The sequence below is a fragment of the Camelus dromedarius genome, chromosome X (genome assembly GCF_036321535.1).
Source record: "Camelus dromedarius isolate mCamDro1 chromosome X, mCamDro1.pat, whole genome shotgun sequence".
In the NCBI taxonomy this organism is placed as follows: Eukaryota; Metazoa; Chordata; class Mammalia; order Artiodactyla; family Camelidae; genus Camelus; species Camelus dromedarius.
The window spans coordinates 291,714-303,752 of record NC_087472.1 but is presented as its reverse complement, the minus strand read 5'-3'; the positions used below and the strand labels follow the sequence as shown (position 1 = coordinate 303,752).

The 12,039-nt window shown below is 34.0% G+C and overlaps 1 protein-coding gene across 4 annotated transcripts in view; it reads right to left on the bottom strand.

Annotated features, from left to right (window-relative positions):
- The window catches only part of TMLHE (trimethyllysine hydroxylase, epsilon), an 80,629-nt gene that overhangs the window by 25,244 nt on the left and 43,346 nt on the right, over positions 1 to 12,039 (bottom strand). For 3 of the 4 annotated variants that reach the window (XM_010980466.3, XM_031445909.2, XM_031445908.2), the window contains 2 exons: positions 11,630 to 11,749; positions 7,956 to 8,192 (listed from right to left, as the gene is read on the bottom strand). In XM_010980466.3, the coding sequence (XP_010978768.3) occupies positions 7,956 to 8,192; positions 11,630 to 11,749 (357 nt within the window). The remainder of the gene's footprint in view (positions 1 to 7,955; positions 8,193 to 11,629; positions 11,750 to 12,039) is intronic. The other variant, XM_031445910.2, reaches the window with a different exon arrangement.

Here is a 12,039-nt window from a genome sequence, read left to right as displayed (position 1 = left end):
GAAAATATTTGCAAAAGTTGAGACTGACAAGGGTTTAATTTCCAGAATATATAAACAGCTCATACAACTTAATAAGAAAAACCAAACAACCAAATCCAAAAATGGGCAAAAGACCTAAACAAGCAATTCCCCAATGAAGACATACAAATGGACAATAGGCACATGAAAAAATACTTAATATTGCTAATTATCAGATAAATGCAAATCAAAACTACAATGACGTATCACCTCACACCAGTCAGAATGGCCATCATTCAAAAGTCCACAAATGACAAAGGCTGGAGAGGCTGTGGAGAAAAGGGAATCCTTCTACACTGTTGGTGGGAATGCAGTTTGGTGCAGCCACTGTGGAAAACAGTATGGAGATTCCTCTAAAGACTAAAAACAGACTTACCATATGATCCAGCAATCCCACTCCTGGCATAAATCTAGAGGGGACTTTAATTCAAAAAGATACATGTACCCCAGTGTTCACAGAAGCACTAGTTACAATAGCCAAGACATGGAAACAACCTAAATGTCCATCAACAGATGACTAGATAAAGAAGTTGTGGTATATTTATACAATGGAATACTATTCAGCCATGAAAATGAAAACAAAACGCCATTTGCAGCAACATGGATGTCGCTGGAGAATGTCATTCTAAGTGAAGTAAGCCAGAAAGAGAAAGAAAAATACCATATGAGATTGCTCATATGTAGAATCTAAAAAAAAAAAGAACATAAATACGAAACAGAAACAGACTCATAGACATAGAATACAAACTTGTGGTTCCCAAGGTGGAGGTGGGTGGGAAGGGACAGACTGGGAGTTCAAGATTTGTAAATACTGACAGGCATATGTAGAATAGATAAACAAGATTATACTGTATAGCACAGGGAAATATATACAAGATCTTGTGGTAGCTCACAGTGAAAAAAAATGTGATAATGAATATATGTATGTTCACGTATAACTGAAAAATTGTGCTCTGGAATTTGACAGAACATTGTAAAATGACTATAACTTAATTAAAAAATGTTTAGGGGGGAGGGTAATGGCTCAGTGGTAGTGTGCCTGCTTGGCATGCATGAGGTTCTGGGTTCAATCCCCAGTACCTCCAATTAAAAAAATCTTTAAAAAAAAAGAGAATAGGAAACTGGAAAAAAAATGAAAAGATATCCCATGCTCTTGGATTGGAAGAATTAGTATTATTAAAATGGCCATACTACTCAATGCAACCTATAGATTTAATGCCATCCTTATCAAATTACCCAGGACATTTCTCACAGAACTAGAATAAATAATCCTTAAATTTATACAGAATCAATGAAGAGCCAGAATTGCCAAAGCAATACTGAAGAAAAAGAACAAAGCTGGAGACATAACCCTCCCAGACTTCAGACACTACTACAGAGCTACAGTAATCAAAACAGCATGGTATTGGCATATAAACAGACATATGGATCAATGGAACAGAATAGCGAGCCCAGAAATAAACCAATACACCTACAGTCAATAAATCTTTGACAAAGGAGGCAAGAATATACAATGGAGAAAAGGCAGTCTCTTTGGCAAGTGGTGTTGCAAAAGCTGGACAGCTGCATGTTAAATCAATGAAGTTAGAACACTCACTCACACCATACACACACACAAAAAAAACTCAAAATAGCTTACAGACTTAAATATAAGACAAAACATCATAAATCTCCTAGAAGAGAACATAGCCAAAACATTCTCTGATATAAATTGCAGCAATGTTTTCCTAGGTCAGTCTCCTAAGACAATAGGAATAAAAGCAAAAATAAACAAATGGGACCTAATCAAACTTATAAGCTTTTGCACAGCAAAGGAAACCGTAAACAAAACAAAAAGACAACCTATGGGATGGGAGAAAATATTTGCAAAAGGTAAGACTGACAAGGGCTTAATTTCCAGAATATATAAACATTTCATACAACTTAATAAGATAAAAACCAAACAACCCAATCCAAAAATGGGCAGAACACCTAAACAGACATTTCTCCAATGAAGATATACAGATGGCCAATAGGCACATGAAAAGATGCTCAGTATTGCTAATTATCAGAGAAATGCAAATCAAAAGTACAATGAAGTATCACCTCACATTAGTCAGAATGGCCATCATTAAAAAGTCCACAAATGATAAATGAAGAGGATGGGAAGAAAAGGGAACCCTCCTACAGTGTTGGTGGGAATGTAGTTTGGTGTAGCCATTGTGGGCAACAGTATGGAGATTCCTCAAAAGACTAAAAATAGACTTCCCATATGATCCAGCAATCCCACTCTGGGCATGTATCTGGAGAAAACGCTAATTCACAAGGATACATGCACCCCAATGTTCATAGTAGCACTATTTACAACAGCCAAGACATGGAAACAACCTAAATGTCCATCAGCAGATGACTGGATAAAGAAGTTGTGGTATATTTATACAACAGAATACTACTCAGCCATAAAAAGAATAAAATAATGCCATTTGCAGCAACATGGATGGACCTGGAGGTCGTCGTTCCAAATGAAGTAATCCAGAAAGAGAAAGAAAAATACCATATGATATCCCTTATATGTGGAATTAAAAAAAAAAGACACGAACTTATTTACAAAACAGAAACAGACTCACAGACATAGAAAACAAACTTATGGTTACCAAAGGGGAAAGGGATAAATTAGGAGCTTGAGATTAACATATATACACTACTATATATAAAACAGATAAACAACAAGTTCCTACTATGTAGCAGAGGGATCTATATTCAATGTCTTGTAATAACCAATAATGAAAAACAATATATGTATATGTATATATGTATGACTGAATCACTGTGCTGTACATCAGAAATTAACACAACATTGTAACTCAACCATACTTCAATAAAAATTAATTTTATGGTATACAAATTAAAAACTTCTTAATGTTTTAAACTTTAAAAATGTTAGTGCACTAAATATCCCAATTAAAGGAGATTGTCAGACTTGATAAAAAAGCAAAACTGAAGTATGTATATGCCATTTGCAAAACTACACTTTAAAATACAAAAACACAAATAAGTTAGAAAAAAGAGGATAGAAAATTAAATAATATGCAAAGTGTAAGAAGGCTGGAGTAGCTAGATTAATTTCAGATAAAAGAATTCAAAACAAAGTTAAAGAGGGGCATTTTATGAGGGCAAAATGTCATTTCATCAGAAACATAAAAATCATAAATGGGTATGTGCTTAATAACAGATAATCAAAAACATATAGCAAGAACTGACAGAATTAAAGGGAGAAATAGACAAAATCACAATATTATTTGGCTGTTTTAATGTTTTGTCAGCACTTGACAGAACAATTAGACAAAATCAGAGAGGACACAGAATATCAAATAACATGGTTAAAGAATGACTGACAAAACTGAGAAATTCTTAGCTAGACCAAATGAGAAAAAAAGAGAGCAAAAATTACCAATAGTAGGAATTATCACTATGGAGATGATAGGCATTATGAAAATAATAAGAGAATATTTAAAATGACTTTATGACTACAAATTTGACAACTTAGATAAAATATACAAATTTCTTGAAAGAATCACTAAAGAGGAAACAGAAAAATTTTATTATCACTGTCTCTATGTATAAATTGAATTTAATATCCAAAACCTTCCCATAAAATAAACTCCATTCCCAGTTTCCCTAGTAAATTCTAGCAAATATTTAAGGTGGAAATAGCACTAGTAGCACACAAACTCTTTGGTAAACTAGAGTTTTACAAAGTCAGGTAATACCAAAATAACAAATTCATTACAAAAATAGAAAATTGTGGACCAGTGTCCCTCTTGAACGTAGATGCAAAATTTCTCAACATGATATTATTAAGCTGAAACCAGCTATGTATATGTGTCAGTTACCAATTCATTATTTTTCAGTTCTGAGTGCATCCTTACATACATGTTTTTGATATAAAAATTCCTTTCAGCATTTCTCTTTTATAGTGAGCAGAAGCTTAAACTTTTCCAGTAGCTGGTTCTCTTGCTCTTTCTGGCCCTGGCTAGGGCTCTGCTATGTCCATGTGAAGACATCAGGTAGTACCAGCCCTTGGAGCTCAGAACATGGTCCTCCGTGACCTTGCAGCCTCAGTCTGGTGATAACCTTTCCACAACCCTCTCAACGCAATAAACCAGACCGCTGCATGACCTACATGCAGCCTCCTGTGTTCTGCAGGATCACACACTGAAAGGAAGTCTGGGTGCCAGTGAAAGCAAGAAGACTTAAGAGCACCTAGATTGCATGCTTTCAATGGCACCCAGACTTTCTTTGCACACTCACACCACCAGTTGCTGACTGCCTGCTCCCCTACCTGCACTCTGGGAAGGTGGCCTATTGTTTGCTCAGCAACTGTAGACCAGCTCCTGCCTGGCTAAACCAGCAAACCTCTCTGATATCAGGTGGCTGAACCATTCTTTCTTCCAGGTCTGGATCCCTTCTATGTTTATTCTCCCTTGGATATTCTGCCTCAGTCCTAGGGTACTATAATGAATTTCCTCATATCTTATAGTCAGTCTTTTATCATAATTCATAATTCTTTATATTAAACTTTCCCTGTTTAACCTACCATGTAGTATCTATCTCTGCTGGACCCACACTATTAACATACACATGCACACACATACACATATACATATGTGTGTGTATAGTAAAAAATTATGATCAAGTACAGTTTATCATAGGAGTGCAAAGTTGCTTTAACATTTGAAAATAAATTAATGCAATTTACCATATTAACATAATAAAGAAAACAATATGATTTTTTCAATTGACAAATGATAAGAAATTTATCAAAATTCAATACCCATTCATGATTTTTAAAAATTATCAGCAAACTTGGATAGTAAATACCTTAATCTGATAACAGACATTGTCAAACCCTTATAGCCAATGTCATTCATGCCAAATGCTGAATACTCTCATCCTAAGGATGCCTGCTTTTGCCACTCTTATTTAACGTAGTAGTGAAGTGTAAGCCAATGCAATAAGGTAAGAAAAACAAATAAATATGCATATAGATTGGAAAGAAAAAAACAAAACTGCTGTATAACATGACTGTCTATATAGAAAATCCCAAGAAAACTAAAAAACAAAAACTTCTTAGGACTAATGAATGACTCTAGCAAGGCTATAGCATAAAATGCTAATTTAAAAACAAAGAAATTGTTTTTATATAATGGCAGCAAGCAATTGGAAAATGATATTAAAATTTTATTTTACAATGCCATCAAAACATAAAAATACTTAGAAATAAAATAAACAAAAGATACACAAGATTTATATCTTCAGTGCTACAAAGCACTGCTGGGAGAAATTAAAGAAGACCAAATAAATAGAAAGATGGGTCAGGTTCATTGATTAGAAGACTCAAAACTGTTTGTTTGTCAGTTCTCACCAAAATGATTCAAAGCAATCTCAATTATAATCCTAATAGGCTTTTTCTTAGAAATTGATAAGCTGATTTTAAAATTTATATGAAAATTTAAAGAATCTACAACTAAGGCTAGCAAACAATGGTTTGTGGGCCAAATCCAGCCTATTCCTTGTTTTTGTAAATAACATTTTATTGGAACAAGCTACCCCCATTCAATTACGTATTGTCTATGGCTGCTGTTGTGCTTCTACATAGTATTGAGTAGTCGCAATAGAGACCATGTGGCCCACAAGGCCTAAAATATTTACTATCTGGCCCTTTACAGAAAAATGTGTAGACCCTGACATACAATATTCAAAATAATCTTGAAAAAGAACAAAGTTGACAAACATATTACCTGACTTCAATAATTACTGTAACCTGAAGTAGCCAGGACTGTGTGGAACTGTCATAAAGATCCACAGATAGATAATGGAACCAAACAGAGAGCCCAGAAACAAACTCACATTTATATGGTCATTTGATTTTTGACAAGAGTTGCAAAGTCAGTCCAATGAGGGGAAGGAAGGTCTTTTCAACAAATGATGCTATAACACCTTGATATCGATATATACAAAATACGAACTTCTACCTTTACCTCACAACATGTAGAAAATTAATTTGAAATAGATCACTGACTTAAATGTAAAAGATAAAACCATAACATCTTTAGAAAACACAGGAGAATATCATCATGTTGTGGAACAGTCAAAGAGTTGTTATGCAGGTCACAGAAACAATGATCATTAAAGAAAAAAACCTCATCAATTACATTTCACTAAAATCAAAACTTTCTGCTTATGAAACAACACTGTTAAAAAATAAATAGGTAGGCTACAGACTAGAAGATAATATTCCTAAAACACATATCAAGTAAGAACTGGTGACCAGGTATATAAAGAACTCCTACTACTCAATAATGAAAAGACAATCCAATCAAAAAATAGGCAAAATATCTAACTAGATACTTAATGAAAGAAACTATATGAATGGCCAATATGCACATGGAAAGATGCTCAGCATCATCAATCACCAAAAATATAAATGAGAACCCCAAGGATATATCCACTATGATGGCTAAAATTAATAAGACTGACAACACTCAAGAATTAGTAAGGATGTGGAGTGGTTACCACTTGTATATATTGTTGACAACCTTGTTAAATGGAACAACAACTTTAGTAAAAGTTCTGACAGTTGCTAAATAAACTAAAGAGTCATCTACTCAAGTCAGCCATTCCACTCTTAGGCATTTACCTACGTGAAATGAAAACACATATCTACAAAGATACTTTTATATGAAAATTCATGGCAGCTTTATTCATAATAATCCCAAACAGGAGACAACTTAGATGTTTTCCATAAAAGAATGGATTTATTCTATGGTATGAATTTCTAAACAAGCAAAACTAACCTATGGTGACAATAAATCAAAACAGGGGTTTCCTCTTGGTGTACGTGCAGGGTGGACTAAGAAGGGGAATGAAGGTACTTTCTGTAGTGATGGTAATATTCTGTATCTTGATGGGGGTTTGAGTTACATAGGTGTATATACTTGTCAAAACTCAGCAAGTGTATATTCAATATTTTATACATAGTATGTATATTTTATCTCAAAATGTAAAATTTGTAAACAAATATTCAACTCTACTTAAGGTTATAAATGTTTAAGTATATTAAGGGGACATATACTCATATCTGTAATGTCCTTTGAAATCTATCAAAAATAAGATTAACTGATAGATGGACAGAGGGGTAGAAAGATAGATATAGATAGGTAATAAAGCAAGTATAGTAATACTCAACGGTGGAATCTAGATGGTAGGTCCTCCAGTTTTCTTTGTAAATGCTTTCAACTTTTCTGTGTTTAAAAATGTTCATAATAAATATTGTTCTAGGCAATTAAAATACAAGCATGAGCGAGGGAGAGTTTTCCAGTGGAGCTTATCCCAGGGAAGCAAATTTGTATTTATGTAGTTCCTACTACAATCCAGGGGCAAAGGCAGGAACAACAATTTATTTTTTATCTTCACAACAACTCTGTGTGAAGCAGCAGGCTTGAAATGAGTGGAGATGATGAATTCAGTTTTTAATATGATGTGTTTTATGATCCTATAAGATATTAAGTGGTGATATCTAGTAGACTATTCGATATACACAGGTCAGAAGATTTGCATAAATCTGGGTTATAGTCAAATGTTGTGGTCATCATGGCTTTGGGTACCCTAGCTGTTTGGCCACTAAGCACAATTTAACAACTTTTTTATTTTAATAGTGTTTTCATTTTTAAATAGTATCTGAAATATCTGCCCCCACTCAAATCTAGTATCCTTGCCTGTTGACCTATTTGTTATTTCATGGCAATTGTAATAGGAATAGAAATTGTACTAATAAAAAGGTATAGAATAGCAATATTAAAATGTGGCAGATATAAGGATCTTAGGAATTTTCATTACACTAGAAGACTAACATTTGACAAATATATTACACTGAGGGATAGTTCTTTGGTACTTACCTGATCAAATAGAGCTCTTTATTCCACGGGTAGACATTTAAGACTGGCCCAACCCCAATCATGTGGTTGTGACATTCTCCAAGATTTTCAATATATTCATGCTTCAATGGCACTTGGCTAAGGAGTTCAAATTCCTCAGGCACCTTTTGAAGTACCTGTTCTGCTGCATAGAATCCATCTACTAGCAGTGTCCTGCCACCTGTTCCTTCATGCTTAAGACAGTGAAACACTTGAATGCTAAAGAGGGGAAAAAATTAAGTTCTTCTGTTCAGTGGAGAAAAAAGAATATATCAAAATTTTAGAAAATTTATATATGAAATGATCACTGATTCCACTTCTGTTATTTTGTTTTCATGAATAAATAAATCTCATTTCCATAATTGTTTTCCCTTCATAACCCATTGCTCTTTTTTGTGCTTTGAAATAATGCCACTATAGGTTCCTTCTAAACATATTTAACATGTATTGAAGCCTATATTTGCAAGACCCTGGGAATGCAGGCATGAATAAGATACAGTCTCTGTTTTAAAGAAGCCCATAGTCTACTAAGAAGAGACGAAGCAAGTAAGTACCAATAAAATATGATAGGTAGTATAATAAAGTTGTATACAAAATACAGGGGGCCATAAAGAGAGGAAATTATTCTAGTGGTGTGTTGTACAAAGAAATGTTTTAGGAGGTCGATGAGAAAGGTTTTGCTTAGTCTTAAAGAATGAGTAGGAGTTGGACAGGAATGAGATTGAGGTGAGGAGAGGGAACTACAGGCAGATAAAAAAAGTACAACCAGAGATATCAATGTAAAACAACAAGGTATATTCAAGGAATAGAGCAGAAGTTCCTGCTGGTATTGCACAAGATAACCACAGAAGGATTTTAAACTGGGATGGGAGATGAACTGGTGGGAAGAAAGAAAACAAAATATGTGGAAAACAACTTGGATAACTGAAATAGTAGAGAAAAATTCTGAGGGCTTAAGCTTAGAGAAGAGTGTTATAAAAAAGAAGAAACACGTGAGAGATAGAACAGAGGTAGAACTGGCAAAATTTGATAACTGATTAGATATGAAGGACGAAGAACAGGTGAAAATCTAGAATCACTTCAGGTTTTCACTTGGGCAACTTGACAAATAATAATGCCATTTACCAAGAGAATGTAGTCAGATGCATAATCATATGATAATAAGTGGATATGAGGAGTTGAGAAAGAGGTTCAGTTTAGGGGCATGTTGAAATAGTTGCGTTATACATGGCTGAAAATATTAGCAGGGAAAGGAAAGGCAACTATTAATGGACTGGAAAACTAAAGTCAAATTTTCAAATTAACAAAGGGAAAATACAATTAATAGTAATTCAGAAAAAAAGTAAAATAATGAAAAGTAAACAACAAAGTAAAATAAGTAATAAACATAAATAAAGATAGAAGGAATTTTCAAGGAGAACCTAGGATAAACACAATTAAAATGAGAAATATCAGTTCTGGATATATTGAGCTTTCTGTGAAACTTCTAGGTCAGGATTATTTAGTAGCCAGTTGAAGATGTTTGCTTTCAAAGGGAGGTAGATTTTGTAGTTCTCTACAGGTGATAGGTAAAGCCAATAGCATGGAAGAAGTCATTTGAAGAGGTCATTTCAAGTAAAAAAGAGAGATAAGGAGAAAATCTTGATTAACAATAATATGTAGGATATGGACAAAGGAAAATAAGACAACACAAAGACAGGAAAAATGGTTATAGATAAAGAAGGAAAACTAGAAAAGAAGAACTATTTAAGAAGAGGTAGTGGTTAATGGCCCCAGGGGTCAAGTAAGATGAAGATTGAAAGGTACACAGGGGATATGGCAAAAAGTTAGTTGCTGGTGATTTTAGAAAGAGTAATTTTAATTGGGAGGGGGTTGGATAAACTAGCTGATTATAGTTTTGAAGAGTGAATGAGAAGTGAGAATTAAAAGATACTAAATGTAGATAATTATTTTAATGAGTTTAGCTCTGAAGGGGAGAAGGACTGTAACTAGAAGGAGATAGAGTCCAAGGAATTGTACAAAAGTAGAGATTTAAGATATGAGAAGCTGATAGGAAGGAGTCAACAGGTATGGAAGGCTGAAGATATAGGAGAGAGAAATCCCCAAGGAGATTGAAAAGGATGAGATTGAGAGCAAAGGTAGCTTTAGAGAGGATAAGGCATATAATAATGATGATGATAATTATGGCAATGGCTAAAATGATAATAATAATAGTATTTATTGAACACTTAATATGTGTCAGTAAGTATGCCAAGTGCTTTAAATATATCATGTAACTTAATCCCTAAGCAATACTAATGAATAGGTCTTATTACTTGTCTAACTTTTCAGATGAAGAAACTGAGGCACAGAGATGTTAAGTTATTTGTCCAAGATCATAAAGTTAATATATGTTTCAGCTGGGATACAAATCCAGGTCTGGTTGATGCCATAGCCTGAACTCTTCACACTCTCACTATACTGCTAATGTACTTGGTCCTTACCATTGATTAGAAAGGGTTAAATTAAAGGCACAAACAACTGTTTATTTCTGGTAGTGGTGAGGGAGAAAAGAGCTAGTCAATATTTGAACCTCAACCCTGTCCAATTGCTTCTCATCTCATTTCCTCATATTCTTCTTTCTGTATCCTGAATGAGGAAGCAGTACTGTTGGTCTTTTAATATATTGATAACATTGAGCAGGATCTCTAAAAGCTGTTTTATTCTTCCTCCTCTGAACCAAACATTCTTAAGTTCCAAATCCTTAAAGGAAATCAATGTAACCACAATCAATTGCATATTATCACCCTCTCATATTATCTTTATAAATTCATAGATATACTCACTTTACTCATATATTTGTGTCTCAGGCTCATCATCTATACGCAGAAGCAAGATCAATAACAACAACAACAACAAAATTACCACAGATGTACCTCTAGTAAGTGGCAAATGGTAGGAAACTCAAGTATGTTATCTATCCATAGCTTCACGTCATTACCATTTCTTTTTTGTGGTGAGAACATTTAAAATCTACTCTCTGTTAGCTACTTGTGGTAATCATATTGCAATATATAACTGGATCAAATCAACACATTGTACACCTTATATTTACACAATGTTATAAGTCAATTATTTATCAATAAAGCTTGAAAAAGTATGGTATACATCATCTTTGGCTCAATAGCTTCCAAGTCCATGAGACAAGGTTATTTTTCATTCATTGTTCCTCTCCAACGTCTTGTAAATTGGATTCAAATTCCTCTTAATACCATACTCAAAGCAACTGTGTTTGGAAGATTGACCCCTTCACAATATAATAATTAAATATAAAAAAACTGTACAGATTCCCAAACTAACAGCTAATATTTTTTCTGATAAATTGTTTGTAATTGAGAAAAAAAGTAAATTAAACAAACTTATGATCAATTTATGTAGTAAGGTAGATTTTCAATCATTTCAAAAAATTTTATTCCTATAAGTCTAAAGAAGACTGAGCTGGGGTTGGGGGGAGGGTTTCAAAATGATCCTGTTTCTAAGGAGAAGACAAAGAACTAGTTATACAAATCATCAGCACCTGATATGATCTTGTTTCAAATAAAAGAGAAAATGATTGAGAAACCATTCAAGACAATCACATGTAATGATCTCACTCTGGAAAATTCTAATTCACCTACCCACAGGGCTCTTGAAAATAGGTAGTGTCAGTGTGCCGATCCAGAGCTAGCTTGGTGTATGCAGTGTCACCCCTGGAGAAGTCTGAAGTGAAATACCACATCCTCCCATAAATGGTTTCTCTGTCAAGTGAAGTACAGGAAGATCTTTTAGCTATTTGAAATTTTCATTCTTGTCATTCAAAACTCTTTCTAACACTTTCTTTAATTATTCACAAATAACAATGATTTTCTTTTGGCTCTAGATTTCCATTATAAGGTAAAGCTGGCAGCTGAACACATCACTAGTCTTAACAATTCTGTCCCTGATTAATGTTCTAGGAAGCTGGGGGGGGGGGGGGAGAACGGTGGAAGTATAATGTAGTCTGAAAGCTTAGGAATCATCCCACTCCATTTATGTGTCTACAGCTTTC